The sequence below is a fragment of the Contarinia nasturtii genome, unplaced genomic scaffold (assembly GCF_009176525.2).
Source record: "Contarinia nasturtii isolate CC-2019 unplaced genomic scaffold, AAFC_CNas_1.1 Cnas_scaffold_129, whole genome shotgun sequence".
In the NCBI taxonomy this organism is placed as follows: Eukaryota; Metazoa; Arthropoda; class Insecta; order Diptera; family Cecidomyiidae; genus Contarinia; species Contarinia nasturtii.
In genome coordinates this window covers 9,645,547-9,670,900 of record NW_022197486.1, presented here as the reverse complement: position 1 = coordinate 9,670,900, position 25,354 = coordinate 9,645,547, and the positions used below count along the sequence as shown (strand labels likewise).

General features: G+C 34.1%; 1 protein-coding gene across 3 annotated transcripts in view; it reads right to left on the bottom strand.

The window, feature by feature from the left end:
* LOC116344106 (rho GTPase-activating protein conundrum-like) overlaps window positions 1–25,354 on the bottom strand; it is a 43,456-nt gene continuing 18,102 nt past the window's right edge. Inside the window, exons 2-10 of one of the 3 annotated variants that reach the window (XM_031772526.1) lie at window positions 22,290–22,460; window positions 18,367–18,412; window positions 4,358–4,752; window positions 2,595–2,662; window positions 1,985–2,247; window positions 1,098–1,897; window positions 765–1,007; window positions 481–664; window positions 1–409 (exon numbers count right to left, since the gene is read on the bottom strand). In XM_031772526.1, the coding sequence (XP_031628386.1) occupies window positions 124–409; window positions 481–664; window positions 765–1,007; window positions 1,098–1,897; window positions 1,985–2,247; window positions 2,595–2,662; window positions 4,358–4,436 (1,923 nt within the window). In that variant the 5' untranslated portion in view covers window positions 4,437–4,752; window positions 18,367–18,412; window positions 22,290–22,460 and the 3' untranslated portion in view covers window positions 1–123. The remainder of the gene's footprint in view (window positions 410–480; window positions 665–764; window positions 1,008–1,097; window positions 1,898–1,984; window positions 2,248–2,594; window positions 2,663–4,357; window positions 4,753–18,366; window positions 18,413–22,289; window positions 22,461–25,354) is intronic. The other 2 variants (XM_031772520.1, XM_031772534.1) reach the window with 2 other exon arrangements.

Sequence of the window (25,354 nt, the reverse complement as noted above, 5' to 3'; positions counted from 1 at the left end):
CTTTTGATTTTTCTCATGCGATTTATTTTTATTGCAGATCCCGTTAATATTTCCATATATATCTTCTTTTTTTTGACAACTTTCTTTCATTTTGTTTTTAGCTACTTAAGTTTAGGTTGTAAATTAGATTGCAATTTTATGTACATGATTAGCATTAATACGAGCATTCTGGTTTCCAGCACCGCCATTGTGATTTCCGATAATTGGTGATATGGAATTTTTCACTTTTCGTGCATTACGTTTGCCGATTCCATTTTTTGTATTCATTTGACGTGCTTGATCAATTAATCTCTGTGGCACTGTCCACAATTGATCTGCACGCGTGATCATAATGTCGGCAAGTTTGCAACATTGTGCAGCCATTCGAACCTGCGCTGCGATGTCATTTTTATCAGCCGGATGAATGTATCTAAAGTGGCGTGAATCAAAAGATAAAATTATGCTTCGAACAATAGGAAAAATGTTTTAAACTGGTTTTACCTTGGCGAAAATAATGATGGAGCAATGATTGTGGCGACATTGTGTTTGGACATTTTATTGTATTGTTGATTATCGATCACACATTTTAAAAATTCCAGGAATGCACGCAATGTGTTTCGATTTTCATGCGGTAATAGAAGACACAATATGGACATTGCTTTGCACTGATCGGGCACCGGAATGTCTATCGAAGATTTAAACGAAAAAAATCAATCGAGTTTAGCATTCAATTAAATTTTTAATAAATTTATCCTGTGCCACAGAAAAGAATGTTTCACACAAACCTGCTGTTTGATAGAATAGATGCACCAAATCATTTGCAAGTAATGGTGTTGGCAATTCGCGTAACCATCGTTTTAATAAAGCACTTAAATCGTGAACGCCAGCCTTTTTCAAGATGCCACTGACTTTTTCATGTTTCGAATAAAAATTTTGTTCGAGCTCATTGTAAAGCATTTCGGTTTTCTGTTTATTGCCAGCAACACGCAAAATACCTTCTTCTCGTGCGCCTCGACTGCGTAAATTATCTGTAATTCAAACCGAATAAAAAAGAAATATTATCAAAAATGATCATCACCGTTCAGCGGAAGATCGGAATAAAAGCAAAAATAAATTACCGAGAATTCCTTGCAGGAGAAGTGGAACCAATGTTGAATCCTCACCAGTAACTTGTTGATCACGTCGGATCAGCGCATTCAACGAAACACCAAACACATTACCTTCCTCCTTTCGTTTTCTTTTGAATGGTTTACGTTTATCGAAGGCAACATTGTGACGATCAAAAATGGTGGCCAATTCAAGCCAAAGTAATGGCTGCAACTTTTTCAATTCGGTTTCATTTAATTGATCGATATCACAACCGCCTTCATTGTATTCGGGTTCACACCAGTCCGTTTGATCGATGCTATTATCACGGCATAAATTCTCAAAACTAACTGGCTCGGAACGATTACGAATGCTACTTCTCACTGGTTCTGGACTAGAGTTATGCATATGATGATGACATGGTGTTGATGTGGCATTGCTGCCTAACAAACTATGACGCAATGGTGAATTGGATGGGCTATGCTCTGGTGTTGATGGTTGCGATGATGATGATGTATTATCGGGTGAATTGCTGTTGTACAAATTATTGTGACTCCGTGAATTCGACATATGGGTTGATCGACGTCCAAGTGAACATGATGGATCTGAACCGGATCGAATTCGTGGCAAATGTATTGTACCAAGACGTTGAAAACCTAATAGCTCAATACCATCGGCCGTATAAAATGGTATGTCACATCGAATATGTGATCCTCGGAACAAATCAGCACTCACGCGTAATGGTTCACTTGGTGTTCGGCGCAAATTCTGTTTGATTCGAGCATTTGTAATGGCTGCCGTTGGATTGTCAAATATTGAGACAAAACTTGGTCTACAATGGGAAATAAAATGACATAAAATCAATTTATTTGATGTTTACATTTAAAAAAATGGAAAACATTCGTTCAACAATACATACATTTGATGAGTATTCCAGTGATCGGTGTCTGCTGGTAAAGAGTCCAATGAGTCAGGTGTCGCGCTGCGCGATCGTGTTCCAGTACTTGATGTGTCTACATCGCGGAACACATCACGAATATCGGGCTTTCGAGAATGACGTGATCGGGTACGTCCACGAACTGTACGATTAAGAGCCTTCACTCGTTGCTTAACTGCCTCAGCATGTGATCTCGGTAAACCAGCAATGCTTGATTTTAATTCACTCGTTGGTAGCTCTCGCCCCTGAAAATATTTTAATCAAAATCATTACAAATTAAACAAACACTTTCCGTGAATAAATCATAATTTTCCCAATAAAATTATGATCAAACAATAGAAAACAAAACTGGTGCATATTTCTTCTGCTATTGCAATGCTAAATGATTTTAAAAACAATGCTAAATTTTTAACCAAATCAAAATAGCAATGGCATTCTATTTAGTTGGCTGTGCCCTCGACACACTTGACACAATGGAAAAATGATTGGCCTGTATCGGTGACCAAACATGAAATCAAATAGCATTAAAACAACAGATTGAAATAGACAATGAAATATTCGACAAAGAAAAACAATAAAAAAAAACAAATACCTCCTGAAAAGCCTTCGTTAATTGAGGAAAGCCTGCAGCAACTAACCATTCAGCTTCCAATTCGCCATCTACAAATGAATGAAATAGAGAGAAAAAAAAAAACAAAACAAATCAAACTATTGGTCACGGTACAACAAATAATTGATTTTCGAAACTCAATGAATTTTGAAAATTCAGGTTCATCCAATCAAACGGTGTCGCCTGCCTCAACCAAAAGAAGAGTGTCAAAGGTGATCTGGCGCAATTCACTCAAAAACCAAAAAAATAGAAACTGAAAAATACACGACGATGATGTTACTACACGTTTTTGGCGGCAAGAAAAATTACTCAAGGCAAATAGCAAATGCAACCGTAAGTTCCGCTTTAAAATCTAATGGCCTGATATTATCGCACACAAAAAATTGAATTGAATGAAAATAAAACAACAACAACAACATTTCGAAATGAACGAAAGTGACGCTCGAATGCGTCTATTGTGTGCAGTTCACAGAACATGTGTGTGTGTGTGTTGAACCAACTCAACCGCGATGATAAATTATATCAAAACGTTTACCAAATACTTGCTTGCTATGTTTATATTCCGCTATTTCAGTAATTGATTCAAGCGGATTGACTTCAATTCAATAAACACTTGCACAAAGCAAAGCTGACCAAATGAGGAAAAAAACACAAATCAAATTATGTGAACAAAAGAAACGAAAGGCCACTAGCGCAATTGTTACACGCGCTGATTGAACATTAGTTAATATATTCAATAGAAATACACTTCAAAGAGAAAAAAAATGCTCACAAACTCCAGGTGAAATGAAATTAGTGGTTTTTCGCACAACTTTTTGCGCCAAGTAGTGTTTTTTTATCTCTTTCGTCTGTTTCGGTGTTGCAATAATGATCTCTTTTTCTAAATACAATTTGATGTATTTCAAAAAGGTAGAAGCAATGATTTATCTATCCAGACAACGGTAGCCGAAATTATTTATGAGTTTTAAATTCGAAAATGCAGCCCAATTTCGCGCTTACGAAAAATTGCAATTTATATCCATATCTATATCTAATATCGTTGCACCATTTATTGACACATTGTTGGTTGCACGTTTGTAAATTGATTGTTTATGTTTGCACAAAATCTGGGTTAATTTACCAACATTTAGTTTTGATTTTATTTATTTTACATCGAAAGATTGTGAGCGCAAATGGTGCTAAATAACATTTATACTAATTGATTGAGCGACATGTAATTGAGTATTTTGAAAACAAATAAAAAAAGATCCAATTAAAGCATATAGAATATGGAATAAATATCTCGCGAGTGAACGCGTGCGATAACATGAAAGTGGCCCCGAAGAACAAAATGAATGAATCATTAAGAATATCAATGTACTTTAAAATATGTAAACAAGTGATTGTGATTACACATTGGTTGTGACAATATAATGTTACACTCACTCGTACACATTATAAAGTGATAATTACGAGTAAATATGCGAACAAATTAATGTCATGCAACTTGAGATTGGTTTTGTTTACAAATAAAACTGGCCTTCACTATATAATATATATATATATATCCATTTTCCATGCTCATCATATAAACACTTAATTTATTAAGCTTTAGCCGGTTGAAGGATGTATTTCGTTTGAATGGCAGATAATGTCGCGCAATTTGGTTGGTAAACAGTGCGACCGAATGACCGATTCAAAGAATGTGCATAACACTCTCTCTATCACACAATCACACTCATACACAAATCATATGTAAATTATACCTTCATAATGGCTGATCGGTTCTGCTGGCGCCTGTAGCCGATACTCCGTTAAATATTCATCCAAATCGGGATCCAACATAATTGCTTAATTTATGGTCGCTACTTCTTCAAAGTCTTTGGAATTGGCCGGGATTGTAAGTGTTGAAAGTTTTAATGATTTATATAAATGTATATATATATATGTACACACGCACACACGTTCCAACGTTTCACTCGATACGGAGAATCGCGTTTTGGTGCGGGAATATATTTAGCTTGTTGTCGATTTTCAAGAACTGCTGTTAGTTCTGCACTCAACTGGTTACGAAGACATATTCACAATCAGTTTGCTTTGTTTGCCTTGCTCTTTTGTGTCCGTGCCTCACTTAATTAAACGCATTCATTTCACCGTGAATCTGCAAATGAGTAGAGAAGATAAGAGTAGAAAAATTAAAATGAGAAACACTAAACCGATCAGTCTAATTCAATAAGTAGGTTAAATGTGTTGGGTACTTTAATCTCAAACATAACAAAATGATTTCCAATTAAATGTAAATTCTGGTATGTTTACAGATCATCGTCTAATTAATTCGAAAGACTCACATCACAAACTGGATTGAAAGAAAGATAGATAGACAGAGAGAGCGCGCGCACGCGAGAAAACCTTCGAATTGACAATCAATTCAAGGTGTCTTAAGAAACTAAATCAAAACCAGAAACAAAAAGAAAAAGGTAAACATCGACGCTGTAAAGTTCATAAATATTATGAGTCATTTCAGTGAATCGTCAAGTGAGCGAGAGTGAATGGCTTCGCGCATGTTACAATGCACACGTGATCGTGATCTATGCGACTTAATATGATTTCATTTTTTTCTTTCGTATTGTATGTTCATGACTAACTAGTCCATAAATGTGCGTTTATTTCTATCGCGGCCACGATAACTCACAAAATAGATTCACATTTATTTTGAGGTTACAACCATTCATTGAAATTCCGATTATTCATTCTACAAATGGTGTATGCATGAAATGGTGCAAAAAAATTGTGGATGTAAATTAATAAGAAACTGTGCCTCAGATAAGAAATCGCACAGCAGGTTCAATGTTGCCGCTGAAGATGTTGACGAGGTTGTTGTTGTTGTTTTTTTTTTCGTCGAGGAAATTATATGTACTTTAAATAAGTTTTTGGGGCCAGCTTCAAGTAGTTTCTTGATAGAATCGAAATAAATACATGTATCTCAGTGGTAGCAAGAGCGAGAAAGAGAGAAAAAAAGTGCTGGTATTTTTTATAATGGAGAAAGCTGCGTGTGGAACCACGTTTGCAATTATGTATTCATGAAGCATTTACCATCTCGCCCATTTCAACTTACAATAATGTACATTTTAAAGTGTGTGTGCCGATTAAGGCGACTAATGCCCGGTCTGACACATTGCGAAATAAATTTTGGGAAATAAAAATACTTATTTCGTTCGTTATCTCGTGTCACAGATGTTTTAAGGTTAATTAGGTGAAAACAAAAATAATCTGTTCACGCAAATCCTCATTGTTTCAATCGGTTTTTTCTCTTTTCATTTTGATAACGATGCAGTGGACAATCAATATTCACTACATACTCTGTTGCTCCCCCTTGTGCAAGTGATCACATCATTTTCAAAGAGGTCCACAAATTCAATGCACACAATGCTTTAATTTAATGTATCTTTTGAATTGGCAGTAAGAGTAAACGAAACAAATCCCGTTGTGCACATGTGCAATGTAGTTTTTAAAGCTTGCACTTGTGCATAATATCAATCACCTCTATTGTTAATTGGCCATAGGAATTTTCTTACACATACGAGAATGTAACCGGTCTGAGATGTAGTTTTGTCTTTCATTTCATTAAAAATGACCAAGAGAAATTCAATGAAAACTAAATGTTAACGAACAAAAAAAAAAGAAACCAAAAACAAACGAACAAAAACAACGTTGACTCACAAAAAGATTTATCTATCGATATTGGCTCACGCGCAAAATATTCCACTTTATTCAGAGTTAATAAATATGTATGAATGCTAAGCAGATCGAGAGAGGTATTTTTGTTTTGTTTCATTTCAATTTTCCTCTCAAAATGTGTGTATAGTGTTTAAAAGTCGATGTATTAGACGTTATAATCATGTGAGCATTGTTATTGTAAATCGTGTTCACTATAGAACAAACACGAAATGCATAAACGTAACTGAAATTGTACGTGTGCTTCTAGCTTCCGTACTAAATGAAATGCATATCGGCATGTTGCTATTCACATGCTGCGAATTAACCAAAGAAGGTGCAGAATAAAAAAAAATATTTATAAAACGGAATATTTGGTTTAACATACACACATATTCCGGATTGGATTGGGTAGACAATAACCGCATGCTGAACGCGTGATATTCGAACCGATCAAACGCAAAGAAAAATGGCAACAGCGATATGAGCGAGTGGAATGCGGTAAAGAATATTACACAGCAAGGTCATCCATGCATGAATTTCTTACATATTTTTGCCTTTTTTTTCACTGCATTTCGAGCGTTCATTTCATTGCCGTTTCTCATTAAAGCACATGTGCAGTGTGTAAGTGTCGCTTAATGGTGTAAAATCACTGCAATCGAATGTTTTGATATCAACGACACACAAAATACAATAAAATTCATCAATGTCCAAAATGAACAGCAGTAATGATTTGTCAAAAATGCAGTTATACTTTTTATGTTTATCTTCTATCTTGCGCGCACACTAGTTTTAACCATGAATGCCATGCATGCATTTATATTTCCCATCAGAGATAAAAACCAACAAATTGAAATGTGTCGATCAGAATAAAAGATAAGAAAACCGAGTGGTAGAACGACCGAAATTTATCACCTAGTTTTGAATATAAATTTGGTTGTTCGATGGATAATCCAGCGTGAATTGGGCGCGTGCGCCACAGAGTAAAGAAATACAAGTTTGGCACTCAAACTTGATACGAAAATTCCTACCAAATAAATTAGTTTAGAAATTAATGGATTATTCGTCAAATGGTTTTTTTACTATTCCACTTCTGTCTTTGAATTTCGACGTATAATAAATACGTATAAAATACCAAATGATAATACTTCGAATAAATGGCAAAGATGACTCGTTTCAAATCAATATTAGTACGTCAGGCGCATTTTTTTTCTCTATTATGATTACAAAGAAACAAAACACAAACATCATTGTTTATGCTACGATCGGAATTTCCGAAAAAAAAAACTGTTGCTGACATAATTTTATAATTTTGTTTGGTATTCAATGGGAGAAAAAAAAAGAATTCGCAAAAATTCCGTCAAAATTGTTTTTTTTTTCTTTTGAATTTTTGCGGACCCAATGTTATGGCTATGGATTGATCTAAGCCGCGTTGGTTTAATCTATCGATCTTTCTTTCTTTCTTTTTCATCATTATGGAACGCATCCACTTGGCATGGTACATGTGAAAATTAGTGGCGAGGTGGAAAAAAAAAGAGAGAGAGAGAGAGAAGAATGGCACAAGAGAGAAATAATGAGAAGAGCGCAACAGTTGCCAACTGTTATGTTTACTTATTTGCAGAGCGTTCGCATCGTATTTACATTCTTACGATGTTGACGCGTTACGACTTCTAAAATGCGCAGAAAACAAACGTAAACATAGTGAGAAAGAGAAGAAAAAAAAGTAAACAAAATTAAAATTTACACGCGTGCAAAATGATATACGGTAAAGAATAACACGCTACGCGATAAAAAGCAAGAGAGCAAAAGTTCTAATACGACAGTAAAATGGTCGCACCTACCTAATAGTTTTGTTTGTTTTTCATATGAACATGCGAGAAGAAAAAAAAGAAACACTATAGAGAGCCGAGCGTGAGAGTGAGAGAGAGAGAGAGAGAGAAACCGAACGCGACTGCGAAAAGGCTGTCTATAATCAATGTTCATATTTACTAAATTCATCCAATTATTTATTGTTGTGGCAGCGACCATCTACTAAACACTTTATATTAATAAGTTGAAATTTGAGCTAGAACATGATTGTCGATATGCAAACAAAAATGCTTCATAAGACAAGAATTGAAAAACACACACAAACATGACAAAAATTGCGACTGATGAATAAGAAAAAAAAAACACAACAAAAAATGTTTGTGGATTCATAAGATTCGTTTTGCGTAGATAATTTACAACAACTTTGACGACATTTTTCAATATTTCCCGCTTTATTAGCTCATATATCTTGTTTTTTTTGTGTGTTTAAGTGCATATATGTGTGTATGTGTTTTTTTTCTACATTGGAATCGAAAAATAAAAATTTATTAAAATTCCAATGGAAAACATAGCTGTATATCAAATCTCGATAATGAGCAAATAGAAAAAAATAATTGAATAAAATTCTTAAGTGTTTGTGTTTGAATCATATGTGAGAACAAATTAAAATAGCTACGAACGAGGAAGTGATCACACTGGAATTTTTACGTTTGAAATTTCCCACCACATATACACGGGAAGAGAGAGAGAGATCATACGATCAAGCAAGCGAAATTCAAACCGACTAATAATTATTTTCAATTATTATTTAAATGAAATGCAATAAATAACATCAAACATATTGTATTATAAATATATTGAGGTGATACCATACTGCCAAATGACCAGTGGTAATGACTTTTTGAGTGTTTATTGAAGAAAAAAATGCGGTTGATCATTTTGCTGTCGTGTTCGTTGCTTTCATTCAAAATATAAGCGCTTTAAAATCATTTCCAAAACGTTTTTTTTTTGTAAATAAATCGCAACGCTCTCTGTGTTGCATATTATGTGTGAAAGTCCATGTAAGAATAGAAATTGTTGTGAGCAAAGCAAAAAAAAACCCTCGATTCGAGAGGTTGGTTGTGTGATTAAATTCAATTACGTGCTGTTCCGTTTTTTTTTTGTGTGTTATTGCCCTAGTGGTTATTTGTTTGTGGTGCTGGCTTTCATCTCGATACTTCATTATTATATATTCAAAGCATATTTTATATTTCTTCAATTTTCCAATTAGGCTTTGGAATGAATGGATGGATCTTGTTCGCCATTGTTATAACGCTTCCAGGCGATTGCCGATCTCACTATCTCGGACATCGAATTTGTGACCTTTGTATGAAATTAATTCTATGCATTTCTGAAGTAGGATTTTCCATCGTCAACGATAGACATGACATTAACATTGAAATAATTGCTGAGCACAGCCACATTTATTCTTTTACTGACTCGACTTTGTGTGTTTTTCTTTTTTTGCTTTTCATTTCCCTCTTCTGGTTGTGGCTTCCATAACATGTGTGTACGGCGATGATTCCAAGCCAACCGAACATTGTTTGTTATCTCGGTAGAAGATTGTGAGCATTGAGTTTTAAGAAATGTGAATTCTACACTCAGTTCTCGTTTGGTTTGTTTGTTTTATAAATTTAATGTTGGCCTGTGTGAATTAAATTCATAACAATAGCGCTTAAATATGGTGGTTTTTATTCATATAAATATCTGAATTATGTATATGTATGTATAGTTAATGTGAATCTGACTACAGACGGGAAGATTTTTGGCTTTTGAATGCGACTCAAGACTATCTTGTCTGTCTGTCTGTGCGAAAATAAAAATTCTATACACTTATATGCCAATTGACTTCTTTCTCTCTCTCTCTCTCTCTCTCTCACTACCTCAACACACTACCATGAAAGTCTAATCGGCTAGTTAAATATTGAAAAAAAAAGCAACAAGAGAAAATGTTGGAAACACATGATTCTAGAATTGTTTGCAATTTCCGCTTGAAAGTATTTCAAACTACTTAAAAAAGCAAATTCAATGTAAATAGTTGCAGATTGCTACTATTTTCATTGCTCTGTTTACGGTGTGCAACTGATACTAATGCTATTGGCATGTTTACTGAACGTTAGCGCGCATTTTATTTCATTCATTTAATGCGATGTTTTAAACATTTGATGGCGTAAGCGATTTCAACTGATTTTTATTCTACTAATGCTCAAACAAAATTGGTACTCTAAAAATGGAAATATAAATGCGATTTTATTCGCATAAGACTAAATTGTAGTTTCGGTTGAAAAAAAAAAAAAACATACACATTTTTCGATTATATCATACAATGGAAATCGATGATCTTATGTTAACATGCTTTCACATTCATTTGTTAAAACGGATTTTTTTTTAAACGATTTCGAGTCATACTATTTCGACTGAATCGCTCGATGAAACGGAAAGTGATGATGATGATGATTTGTTATTCGCTGAAATGCGTTGTAATGCGTTGGCTATTAGTCGAGAGTTTTATTGTACAAAAGTACAAACTCTTCATCGATCACTTAATTGAAACTAGTCAGTTAAGCAAAATGATTATGCCAATGAAAATCGAAAGCCAATGATTGGCGAATGCAAATCGACTTCTCTCGCAATATTTGAGTACGCATTCGAAATTGGGATTCTCTGCCTGCCCTACGTAATAATGTAGGCAATTGAAAAATGTCACAGAAATGCCAACTAATAATAATTAAAGTACCTGCTCAACGATTTTTTTTTTTTTTCAAATGATGTACGGTGTCAATCACATCACCTTAAAATGGTTTAAATAAATAATTCGCGTAATGTGCTTCGGCACATGATTGGTTTTTGCATTCGTTGCTTTTGGCACAACGATGAAATGGTTGGCAATTTCGTGCGCACATTGCACATTCGCCTATGAACACTTTCGCCTCCATCTGATTGAAACAAAGAGAAATTCTTCGTGTGATTCGCGGCGATCTTATGCGAACAATAACATCGAACATCATTGTTAAAGTAATTTTTATGTTTTGTTTTTGTACAATTTTCATGTAAACAGTGTCCCAATTTTATTGAGTTGAACATCGTGTACAATATACCACACAAAGCGAATCAGAAAACAAACACTTTCGCTTTGTGGTCGGTTGTTGTTTATCTTTGTCTTTCGCCGTATTCGATATACCAAACCGAATTACCGAAATATTGTGTGTGTGTGTGTGTGTGTGTGCCATTCATTCAGGCAATACAGTTAATCATATCTTTAAACATCAGACTATCATTTGAAACCGGTTTCATGATGTGACATTGTTACTAACACAGATTAAGTGCTTTAGATTGGACATTCTTTACCATACATATTTGCAAACAAGCAATGATTAAAAACGCATGCTTTTCGGAATTCAATTTTTCCATTTGTATTTGTATGAATCAGACGAAGAAAATTCATACAAACATAAACATAGAAAAAGTGTCGGGGCAACTCGATCTTTGACCGAAATCCATGTTAAAATTAGTTTTTAACGTTTTGTTTTGAATGAAGTACAAAACAATTCGGATATTCGGTCAGATCGTATTTAAGAAAGAAACAAAATGCACATTTCGAAAATTTGAACGACGATCGGCTGCAATAACTGCATTCGTTCGTGCATCGGAATGTATGTGTTGGATAGAGCGACAGTGAAAAAAAAATCAACCGCGGTTTCTTTCTAAGGCACGAAAAGAAAGAGTAATAATTGAAAGTCCATATCTCCAACAGTCAACATAACTTAGAATAATGAATGGAACGCTCAACCTTTGTGTGGCAAAACAATCTAGCAAAAAAAGCGGCCAAATCACATACACACAAGCAACGCCACAAACATCGCGGCCATAAACGCACGTTACACGATAGAGAGACTTATGCTCAAACTCAACACTATTATATTATTTATGTTAATTGCGAAAACACATAAAAACGCAAATGATTGAACGTCGATCTTTGCTTATATAGAGATGAATGTTGGTTTTGATTGTATTTCTTAACGTACATATCAATACTTGTATTTGCTTTTGTACACATTGCCTATTCTTTGGCCGTTCCATTTGTGGTGCGAAAAAAAAACGACGACAAAGTATGTTTCTCATTTGAAAATCAAGTTTCAAATAGCAAGAAAAAGTAGTTATTCATTTTGTACATTTGTGATCGATTTCAAGCAACTTTGTTGCCCATAGGTGTATGTGTATGTGATAACACTGTTTGTCCGAGCAACAGTTTGATTTTCATTTCATATAAACATGAATGAAGTACGCAACTTTGTTTGTTGGTTTCATCCGTTTCATGTCGTTTTGTATGTTTGTTGTTTTTTTTTTCTGCAAATTTCGAATGAAGAATTTCACTCATTAATCGCATACACCACATTCCACACAGTAGTTGAATGTAAAGCAAGAAAACATCATTTTCGGTGTACTATACCGTTTTGGCGATGCATTCACAATGCGCATCGAGTATACTGTGTTCGTCCAATGAATTCAGCACCCCAGTAAACCACAAATCAACCGATATAATGACAGCATTGTGCATGAACTACATTTCATTAAGAACGAAGTGAAAATACCTCAAGCGCCGTGAACTTTGCAGAATTTTTATGTACGTTTGTTTTTTTTTATTTAGCCGACATTCACTCACGCACACTCAATCGTTTCTCTTTCTTTCACTCTCAATTTGGTGCCATCATTTTACAATTTATTTTTTTTTTTTTTTCGTATAAATTCTCTTGTTTAATGCCTTTACATCAATCCACATCAGCCAGTCACTGTTGAAAAATTATTTCGTGCGTTGGTTGGGATTTGTAATGCTCATTGTTACGGAAGTTCCCATTATAAATACAAACTTTTGTACTGAAGATTTGATAAACACTTTCAAATCACATTTGAAACCATCTGTAATGAGTGTTGAGATTGAGATCGACAAATGAATCTGAAAACTAGACCTTTTTTGTCGAGTGATGAATTATTATTTCGAATGCTGATTGGACTTTAATTATTATAAAGTGAAATGTACAAACGCTGTTATTTGTGGTTGGATTTGAAATTCTTGGGTGTTCTTCGCATTGCAATTGGAGGATTAAAGTAGCAGAAGCCGACATCCGGCAAATCATTTGGCTTCCATCGAATTTCGGAAGAAAAAAAAGAAGAGAATTAGACTTTGTAAGCGCATTTTATTTTAATTGACACAAACCATAGAATTGTCAAAAATATCATGCAAAAAATCAGTTGAAGGTTAGACAATAACAAATAAGAGAATGATTTGCACGTTGAAAAAAAAGTTTTGACATTGAAATTTGGGTTAACTATGAACAGACATGCGATCGTTCGTTCTGAATACAGGTTAATAAGATATAATTGGGATTATATGTTTTGAAAGTTGAATTCGCAAACAAAATTAAAATAAAATCCCGATCGACATCGGTGTCCCTTTTTTTGAGTGCCATGAGTTCTACCTTCATCAACATCATCAACGTTGAGCGCAATAATTGCGAAAGTGGTTGAAAAATGTGCCGATCATTATTCTAACATTTTAAGTAATAGCTCAATTTATATCGCACATGATATGTAGAAATGGTGGCTCAAGAAAGTGCGATGTCGATTTAAATATTCAAATATTTTCACTTTGTTTGGTGTAGAATAGATGCATACGATCTCATCACGAAATGCAAAATTCTGCAATTTAATTATGATGTCGACCGATCGCGATTGCAGTTTGATTTGCATCAATTGATGGCAACCGGTGCTGGCAAATAAAGCCGTATTTCCGTGATTCAAACCGCTAAGTGGTAATGCTCCAAATTCCTTGATGCTTCATTATAGTTGATGTCTAATGCTATTCATATTTTCTAAACACAATTCCGAATTTTATGGAATGTGAATTAACTCGAATTTCATTCGTTATGCACTACATTTCTCTCTCTCTCTCTCTTTCTCTTCCAATTCAAAATCAGCGAATTCTGCTGAGCGAAGCCGGCTACAGAGCATTTATATTTTTCGCTACTATTTGTATTTGCAAACAGGTAGATAAACAATGCTATAGAGTAATTAGTAGGTGCATAATTTATACAACGTAAATTATGAATGAAAGTTCCCATACAAACTGCCTCAACTAAATTCATGCATTTAATTCCCTTTTCAATGTTCATTTAATGTTTGTTTGTTTATTTGTGTGTATAAGTGCTATCGCTTTAATAGTCTTCAGCACTCTCAGCTGGTTGGTTGAGTGTGTATTTCTTATTGCATCATGTTCTAAATATAGTAGATTGATTTGCAACGCTCAAATACGGAGATTGAGAAGCAAACATGAAAACTGGATCACAAACACCTTTCCGTCTAATACAATGCAAAATTTTTCATGATTGAGCGCGTACGCTCTACTAAGTACTGTTGGACCTTAATGCATCGTTTGTGCTGTTTCTTTTTTTTTCTCGTATTCATTCTTTCTCTTCCTCATTTTCAACAATTTCCCAAATGTTATGCTTGTAAATCATGCGATACTTTTAGCTATTCTCGCTTATGGTGCGCTGTCGTCTTCGAAACCGATTGTATTCGGAACAGGTCAGATGAACAAACAATCGAATTCAATGAAAAGTCATCTATTTATTTCAAATTTATTTGGACAATGAAATCAGCACGCAAAATTCACGGGGAATCAATAGAAAGAGAGTGTATCATCAGTAAAAATCAATCGAAATAAAACTAGTTCTGATTCGTAGAAGATTGAAAATGTAAATAAGCAAAAACCCACATTGAAGATCAGTTCAAGAGATTAGCGCATGATTTGACATTTCACATGAACAAATGAAGAGAAACAAAAAATGGAACTGGCGACCTGTAGACAGGCGTTGAATATCAATTCACGCTCCCGTTGTCCATTATCAATGGACGTGTAACAACGCAAACTTTTATTTTTAGTCGGTTGATGAAACGTTTCGAGCATTTTTCTTGTTATTGTTTTTTCGCCTGGAGCCGTTTGGATTTGGTATTTTGTCGCTCTGTGTGTGGCAATGGCATGAGTTCATCGATTCATTGTGATCACATTGTGTTGATCAAAACCATTTCGAACTTTGTCACAAGTAAAAGTCATCCGCGTTGTCAATTTGCAATAATATCACATATTCGTATCGCGAATCATCCAAAGGAGACACTTTTTTTTGTTGTTGTCGTGCACCATATATTGAACTTACTTTGTTGCACTTTTAATGATTTTTCTTCTCTCTTTATTTTGAACAACAAAAAAAGTGAAAGTTAGTCAACATGGTCCGAAGTACATCTCAAATGGCAACAAGCTTCTTTAAAAAAAAATTAATACGCGTACCTTTGGAAATATCTACAAATGTATCATTTCTTATCATAATTGATATAACTGCAATGCAACGATCAGCATGAAGACTGAAAACAACGATGATGTTAGACTACATTTTCTCGATGGCAGCAAGAGCCCAAGTAAATCTACCATTCAGTAGATATGTGTAATTAGACGTGCGAAGAATTTGCAATACAGGTTTTACCTCTCTCTCTCTCTGTCTCTTGATCGCCCGTCTTTTCCATCGTTGCCACTTAAAATGAGCTAAAACATTACATAGACACGATCATGTGTGCATGAGTGAATATAACGATCTCAAATAATAAATGCTTAGGTCCATGGCTTTTGATTTGCGCTATTCGCCTTTTGATTTATTCAAAAATTCATGCATGATCTCTTGCCATTCTTTGTACCGTCACTTTTTTCATGTTCATAATTCGATCTGCTGTTATGCGATCTATTTCCTCGCATTTCCGATCACAACAGTTTCCTCATTGAAGAAATAAAAAATATATAATAATTTCCAAATCTACCGTCGGGAAAAACAAAATCAAGTATCACGATGCAAGAAGAAGAAAACACACACACACACACAAATTAATCAAGAATTATTTTACTCTTTTGCCAGCACACTGAAAAATCATGGTATTGGCTAGGTGAGTTTCTGGTTTTTCGCTGGATTAAAAACTGGAATGCGTGCACATTCCAAATACACGTAATCATTGAATATATGGTATGGCAATCGGTTGGCTCAAATCGATTCAAATGTAACGATGTATAATCTTTTGCATATTCTAAATGTAGTTTACATATTAATGGTGTTGAATGTAATTCGATCCGGATTTTCCGTTTTGTTTCTTGTTTTTCTTCGACTTTCTTTACTCATTATTACCATAAGAATATCCACATCATTTTTGTTTTGAAATAATTAAAGTAAAAGTTGAGTTATAAATGTGAAACGCGGCACAGTTTACTTTAAAACCTAAACGTGTACATCTTCCTATGTTTTCTTCATTCGACTAATGCAAATCATTAATATATTTCTTCTGTTTTTTTTTTTTGGACAGAATGATGATGAGCTCAAACATATACCAAATGCGCCCATCATTTGGTTTGGAAAAACGCCTATTGTGATTGTATTTTTTCAGTGTTTTTTCCATTTAATATATGCAGTATATTTGAAATTCACCGCGTGTATATTGTGAAATGAAATGATTATTTTATGTATTTGCTCATTATTGAAGCGATTTTTGTCGACAATATCGTCGGCATTTTTCCACTCTCTCACCTGTTTATCAGCAACGAAATCAAACCATGTGATGAATCAAATGTGTTATGTAAACAATAAAAATTATTGGACTATTCGAGCGTGTAGATATCTCTCTGCGCACGAGTGTGTGTGTGTTTGGAAATGCAGTCGGATATATAAGAATTACGTTTTGTTTGGTTTCTGTGAATGAAATAACAGAAATACGATTCGATGTTTTGCATAAATTACTTCTTGTTTTCTAAGAGATTTTTCATGTTATCTCTGATGTATATGATCGAAGTCTATTCCATTGTAATCGTAGATAAAGAGAGGGAGAGACAGAGGTGCAACAAATATTCTTGAAACGAAACGAAATCAATTTATAAATTTTTTCGTTTAGACCAACATTTGCAATAATAAATATGAAATGATGTTAATTTTGTGCATTTCGACATATTTCAACCAAAAATCAATCTCGTTATCTTCTTGAATTTATAAATAGTGTGCCTATCAATTTACTTTTCACGAAATCAGGTAAATCGCTTGTGAAACAATGTTTTCCAATTTTCATATTGCGAGAGCATCAATGCAATCGTCTGAGTGTTGTATGATTCCGAATGAAAATACATATTAATTATCACATTCATTGTGAATTCATCACATTGAGATGTAAGTCATCGAGCGTTTTAGTTTACCAAACCGCCTACATCCGTGTTTGACTCATTCAAAACGGGCAACCGTATTATTTATTTTAAATTTGTCGATGTTCAAAGCCAAAACTCAGCATAATTAACTCCATCGATGTGAGCAAACAAAAGTCATCAATGAACTTCGACGATTTGAAAACAAATCCATAGTTGTTTGTCTCGTTTCATTGAACGCTTTCGTTTGTAAACAGTGAACTGAGTTAATAAACTAATTAGATATGAGATGAAGAAAAAAGATGAAAATCCAACACAGACTCTCATATCAATCAGACACGATACACTATCGAATATCACATCAACATCACGGTCCCAGTGGTTTTTGTTTTTACTGGTGCAACACTTCTTGCATATCGTCTATCTCTTGAAATGTGCATGTAAAATGGAAACGCACGCTGCCGGATGACCATCATTTACATATTAAACTTGTTCTCTTTTCTTTGATATTTAAAAAGTTAATGACACAAATTGTTCCGCTTCCTATATACATGCTCCAATATCGTAACACTTAAACACGCTTGTTGCGATAAATAAGTGATTTGAGGTGGTGTGATGCATGATCATGTGTCATTTGCATCATACAACTTATCTATCAAAAGAGTGTGTGCGCTCGTCAGGACACATTGATATTGCAATTGATTCACTGACCCATTGCTCGTTGCCATCCTCGCCATTTATGCCATCACGTAATTTCAACGACAACGACTTTTTCGCACCAATTTGTCTTTGTTTATTTCCATGCTGTGTTTATTGTGCACATATTTGCCGGTGTTGCTATTTTTTTATTGTTGTTGTTTTGTTTCACTTCTTTTTCAATTCATAATACATATTATTGATATTCAGTCGTTTTGATCTCTTGCTCTCAATCATGCTACTTCTTAATTATATATGAAAATAATAAGCACTTTAACATAAATTGAGCTACGCTACCGATACACAGGGAAATAGAGACGACGAACAGCGCACGAGTCTTGCTCTGCAATGAATGAGAAAAACACATTAAGAGTTTGTAAGGTCTTGGATAATATGCATTTCAATTACTATGTACGATTGTGTGTGCCTTTTTTTTTTGTTTCACTTTCTGATATAATAGACTGAATCATTTCGCTCTATTGTGAGGATTTTGTATTTTGTTGTTTTGCATTTATTCCCATAGTAAATCGAACGAGTGCACTTCCGTTGTTTCTTTTCTATTTCAACGCTATTATTTTTCTTTAGCATGAAGTCGAACATTCGGAAAATTGAATGCCATGCCAAATGCAATTACAAAAGATCAGTTTTTTTCTTTCTTTCTTTTCGATCTTATTAAAAGAAGTACACAAAAAAACAACAACAGACTCTTTGTTTAGTATCCATTAATGGCACACATTGAAGGCGTCTCTTTTTTTGTCCAAAAATATAGTTCTTGTCCTTGTTGCCATATGTGGCGATTAATACTATTAATTAAAGGCCAAATGGCATTCTCTGTCCTAGTACGTATACTTGAACGAACAACATACGAACCACGTCATTGCCACAGAATTTCACCGATGCCGTAGGTTGATAATAATGTTGTCGCAACAAAAATTGTAATTAAAAAAATATTATATTATAAAATTAAAATATGGAATTGCACAAAGCGTAAAATGCCGATTTTCTTTGGTGAAAGAAACAAAACAACAACAACAAAAAATAAACACAAAGAGAAAGTGGTGAATTTGGCACCTCATAATTGCGACACGAAATGATTATATATTTGGCATAAAGTAGAGAAAAATACCGAACTAGAAATGTGGCATGCACACACACACACACACACATACACCAAAAGTTACACTTATCGTTTCGAGCTAATTAAATGACATAGACACATTTGACGAGCAAAACTGTACAAACTTTCTTGACAGTAATTGTAGTTGCTATTGCTGCTGCTGCCACTTTTTTTTTAATTATATGTATTATTATTCAAGTGATTGTTGTTGTTATTGTTGTCGTAAGTGTGTTGTGCATGCGCACCAGATGAGAAAGGGTACATTTCCGATTTTAGTATAAATTAATGTGAATAGATCTTATATGTTTCAAATTCGAATTGATGTAAGTGTGTATTTGTGTCTACTCGCACGTTTTTTTTTTAACTCGCAACTGTCACTATACTTTCTTCATTAATAATGAGATCGCTTGTAATCATGCTTGTACGGTACGCTTTAAATCAGATAAGCATCTAACAAACGAGTGGAAAATATTCATCAATCTGATTCTTATGGCTGTGTTTTAACGGTTTTAATTCATGAAGTACGTAATTTGCCGTGAATTTTGCACGTGTACGCATTTTCAATGGCAATGGATTTCTCTCTCTCCTTCTTGCTCCTCTTGCTCTTTGGTGTTTGTGTTGATGCATCAGAATAATGAACTTCACCACAACTTCACCTTGCCAAGCAATAAATCACAAACCAAATTGATGAAAATCTTGGCTTAAAAATACTAATCAAATTGTATACATATATTATTTTTTTTGGAAACACAGGCCCTAAATAAATATAATTGGGGATGCGATAGAATATGTTTTCGATTTTGAACGCAGGTAACGCCGGTTAATGTATACATTGTACGCAGGCAACGAGATGATGAAGCCGAAAGAATCAAGAGCGAGAGAGAAACGCACAATGAGAGAGAATTTTATGACTTGATTGCTACGCGGAAAGTTCAAAAAGGGAATTGTTAAAATTCCAAAATCATTCAGTCATAAATTCAAAGTGCGAGGTACATCAACTTTATCATTACCAGAAACCCATCGGATTCGCTTAAATTGAAATAATTTTTCTACACGGCAAAGGCGAACACAAAACAAAAACCAAAAAGAATAAAAAAAAAACAATAAGAACGAAAATCTGGATAATTTATGATCACATTCGACCGGTAGATGGCCGAATAAAGAATAAACAAATCAGACAATATATTTAACTAACTGGTCAGTTGAGCTGACAGTACGTTAGCCAGCTAAATGGGCTAAAACAATAGACGTTATTGTTTTAATGATGAATCACTTTTCTTGTTTTAATAGCAGTGATTGTTCATTAAAACAATAACTTGTATTGTTTTAGTCCATTTAGCTGGCTAACGTACTGTCAGCTCAAATGACCAGTTAGTTCAATATATTGTCTGAAACAAATTCATGTTAATAACGGAACCTTCCGTTAAATGAGAATCAAAATTGTTTACGAATAGTCAGTCAGGGTACATATGATTCTATCGACAATGCCGACTTGTTGCGCATGTTTTCGTGTATGTTCTTTCTCTTCGGTTTTTTTACTCTCTCTCACTCTTTAAATTCAACGAAAACGATTTTAACACATCGCTGGATTTCTGATTTTTAACTTGATTGTGCATCAACTAAATATATTTCTTCCGTGCACTTGGATTTTTTTTCTCTCCGTCTGCTGGTTTTTATTTCCAAATGAAAAAAAAAACTCCGAAGAATACGAAGAAAACACATTTCATTGCATTTGGAATATGCCGGCACGAGAGTTTTTGGCTGCATGATTGAGATTGATTACAAGCATCAGGTCAATTCAAACATGTTCGCTTTGATTGTTTTGTTTTGTGCGTGTGTTTGAGTGTGTGTATGTATTTTTTTTTGTTATCTTTTTTGGTATGCACGTAAGCGCATTCGGCTCGCGATGCAGAGATGCCAGCACAGAATTTAATTGTTTCAATTCTATGTTGTTGTTTTTTTGGAGTTGATGAAACAGTGAAAATGTGAATCGTGAATGATTGGACACATCATCAAGCATCAATGAAAAGAATATTCAAGACAGGACGTGAGATCGCCCGTTCAAAAGAATGCGAAGCGCCTCACAAACTCGATTCATTTCATCTTCTAAAATTCACATACCAAAATCATCAAATTGAAAGAACAAAAATGTCCAACCGATCGAAACAGAAGTTGGCATCATTTGACGACAGAAAGCGAGTGATTGAGATAGAAAGAGAGAGAGAAGCGACAAAAAAACACAGAGTGTATGAAAGTGGTTGCCATTGATGCCTAGCTAATTCTATTCGAATGTGCATTACAACATGTATATGCATGTTGATCGGGCAAATATAAAGGGCGGTATCATTTCACATTCCATTCTACTTTTTTTTTCTCGCTTCTCTCAATTCCATATATAAGTGGCCATGGATTTTCTAACAAACGTCAAAATGGCATGCAGCGAAATACCTTTGAATGGCAACGGAATCGAAGAAAAACAAAAATCGAAGTAGATCTTTCACTATAAACACTTTCGTCATAACGGCAAAAAATAATACGTTCGTCTTAAATTGCAATTATATTGATATAATTGCACGGACCCAGTGAAACGCGTACATTTCGCCTGGGCACATAATTAGCGTTCGGTTTTGATAGTATGTAATGAATAGATAGAGAGAGAAAGAAAGAGAGAGAGACGGACTATGGCATACGATATGTTTATGGTGGCTTTACGGATTGCCATCAGCGTTGAAATTTTCTAAAATTGTAGCAGTAACAACGATCATTAATTTTTGTTGTTGTTGCAGCAGCAGCAACAGCATCAATAGTAGTGGAGCAACAAGCACATTGCGCATTCGAGTGAGCCATGTGCGCTGTGCGGTTACAATTGCGAACTCACTCCAATGAAATCATTGGCGGCAAAAATTTGTTCACGTACATATAAGTCAGTCCCCGTATGCGTGCTGCCGTTTATATTTTTAAATTGCCAACGATAACTCTATTTTATTTTTCTTCGCCTATCTATCTTTCTAACTCTCCTCTCGCCACTTTTCCAAATGATTTCTATTTTATTGTTTATTTCTCGACTTGTAAATGTCAAATAGTACTAAGCATAAACACTTACATTTATCAATTCAGTGCGAGAAAAAAAAGTAATAATAATCCCGGCTCATACACGCTCCGAACAACAAGACGAGAAAACAAAAACGATGAACATCAAGTACAAATTTTTTTTTTTTCCAAACAAATTTGTACACCGAATCAATTTGTGTTGAAATGACTGCACATGGACTCTCTGAAAATATGAAGAAAGAAAGCGGTTTTCAATTTCATTAAAAAAAATAACGTTTTTTTTTGTTCACATTCGCCATTCGAACGAAATCGATTTTGGAATTTTGAATTAGTAACAACCAGTGTAATGTCTAAGCGATTATATGTTCAATGTAGCAAATGTGATCAACTGATGCCGTTTGGCTACCGGCATCTCCTTCAGGTATGCAATAACGACGTAATAACTGCTAATCTTGCACTCGCGAAAAAGCAGCCAAGGAAAAACGACAACAACAGCACACAAAGACAACATATACAAACACGAACTATTATTGAATTAGAAGAAGAAAGCAGCAATTAGATCAATTACTATGGCGAACTTATTCCAGTCGATGGATGCAATATGCAACTTGTCGACGACTCTTTTTTTCATCTTCGTTATCTTTTTGTCGTTGCTGTGAGTCATTCGATTGATAGACACTTGATGTTTACATGCCATTTCAAATTGAGAAAGTCTCAATCATAGAAATTCTTCATCGTTTGTCAATTTTACAAAACTCACAATGTTACAAAAAAAAAAAAAAAAAAAAAATCAAAAATTACGCTTGAAAATGTACACCAAGATATCGCTTAAATAAAATCAACCGAAATGTAAAAACAAGGCACAACAATTGAATAGAGTGTGAGTCAATTACTGGTTTATCATGATTACAACTAATAGCACATTGTAATGTGTCAATAAGCGTAGCATCATAATGTCGCAAACAACCGTCGGAACTCACTTTGGCGCTGTTTTCATAACTACTCGCATTGCGCGTACAATATTTCAACAACAACAATCACATTTTTTCAAACTTACTCATTTTTGATCATGATCAATGATAGAAAGTACGAACAATGCGATATCGTGAAGCAATCCTTGACTTTGATTTGATATTTTAAATGGATTTTATTATTAAATAGAGAATATTCGGGCAAACTGTGTGACTCGAATAAGTCTATGCCATGCAATCAGCTGTGTGTGCGCGTAGTATTTATTTTGTTTGAACAAGTGCTTTCATTGCGTATATAAAATTTTCAGTTAGTCAATTGAATGCGTGAAAAAATCACGTTTGCGCAAAGTTATTTCTTCATTGTTGTGTTTTATTGTTCATTTGCTTATCGATTATTATTATTTTCTTGTTGTTCTTTTTTTCTCTCTTCACCAACCATTACGAAATGGATTGCAAAAATTAAAATAATTAAATTGACCCGATACTTTCTTGATCGAAACGAAATTTGCACTTCGATTAATTGAAATGGCGCCGACCATTTAGCTGAATAGCTTGAATTGTTTAGATTTCCTTTCAATGGCATTTAATATCGGAATAATAATAATAACGTCTATGGAAACATGATTAGAACAGTTAAATCAACATACTATATACCAAAGTATATGTTTTTATTGAAATGTAAACAAATTTGGCCAGATGTGTTATTTTTTTTTTTTGTCTTTTCTTATAAGCCAACATTTCATCGAAATACAAGTATTTACTACATTTTTTTTTTCACGCCCAACATCATTGGGGCATACGAAATTTTATTTACCACATAAAATATTTCTTGCATTCTATTTGCTAATTTATTTTGAAAGAAATTTTTTTTTCTTCGAATAAATTCCAAATTATTGACGGAATTTATCATTAAATAAAGAAGACGATGATGGAAAAAAAGAATACGTAAAGATAATTGCAAATGATTACAAGTTAATGTGTTTTCGGAAGAATTCAATCAATCGACAGATAAGTATTCCAAAACAACGAAGAAAAAAAACAGACAGACACCCATTCTCTTTAAGCAAATACATTTTACAAATATCACACTACATTCATTGTTCTTTTCATTTCAAACAGTCCTTTGTTCAGTTTGTTCTCTCAATACAATGTATTTGGTGTGCATATATCCACATACATCGTTATTATTTCTTCTTCTTTTTGCAAATTGGTTGTTTTGTTGTGTTATTTTGGCTCAAAATTATTATTCATTTCTTCCAAAAATGATGCTAATTGACCGAATCGCCGTAATAGTTCATTTCACTGGGTGGCTTGGCAACAACAATGACTGCCCACACTCGTGTAACAGTTATTAAGTTCTGCGAAGAAAACGATGGAGTTCATTATCGCAAAATCACGAAAACAGAACCATTTTTTTATTCTTGTTTAAATGCAATTTATATTTACCATTTTTAATTAATAAATAATGAGTTCAGACACAGGATCTCGGTTCAAAAAGGTGTTGTGAATCGATTAAAATAGGAAACTGTCGAAATACATATTTTCAGCTGATGTCATCAGTGCAAATCAATTTAATTGAATTGCAGAACGAATTTAACCCATTTTTACCATCTCATTGAATGCACAACGACAATCGCTTGAAAACAAAAGAAAAAAAAGAAACTTCATACATAGACACAAAGTGGCACAATTATTTCATATTTCAAGTTTGTCATGCACATAAGTTCTTTTTTTTCTATACACACATACACACCAAGTATCATGATGATTATTTTCACTTTGAGCCACTGTCATTCGAAAACTTCCTAAAAAAAGAAACTGTAAATGCAACACCTCATCAATAAAACAACCATTACCGAAATGGTAAACATGCGAAAGAGTGTTAATGTTGGCGAGGTGTTGTATTTTTGCCATTCGACATTTTCTTTGTAACGACGATTAGTCATCCCATTTCAATATGCTATATATGTATGTATTTTTTGTTTCGTTTCGTTACGTTAAATAGCGATTTTTGTTGTTGTTTGGGCTTTTGTTCATCAAATACATTGGCAAATGGAGAATAATTCCAAGAGTCCAAGTCATGAACTGTTGACGATTACTTTGATTTATTAACTTACGTTTTTTCTCTCATTTATTTGAATGACGT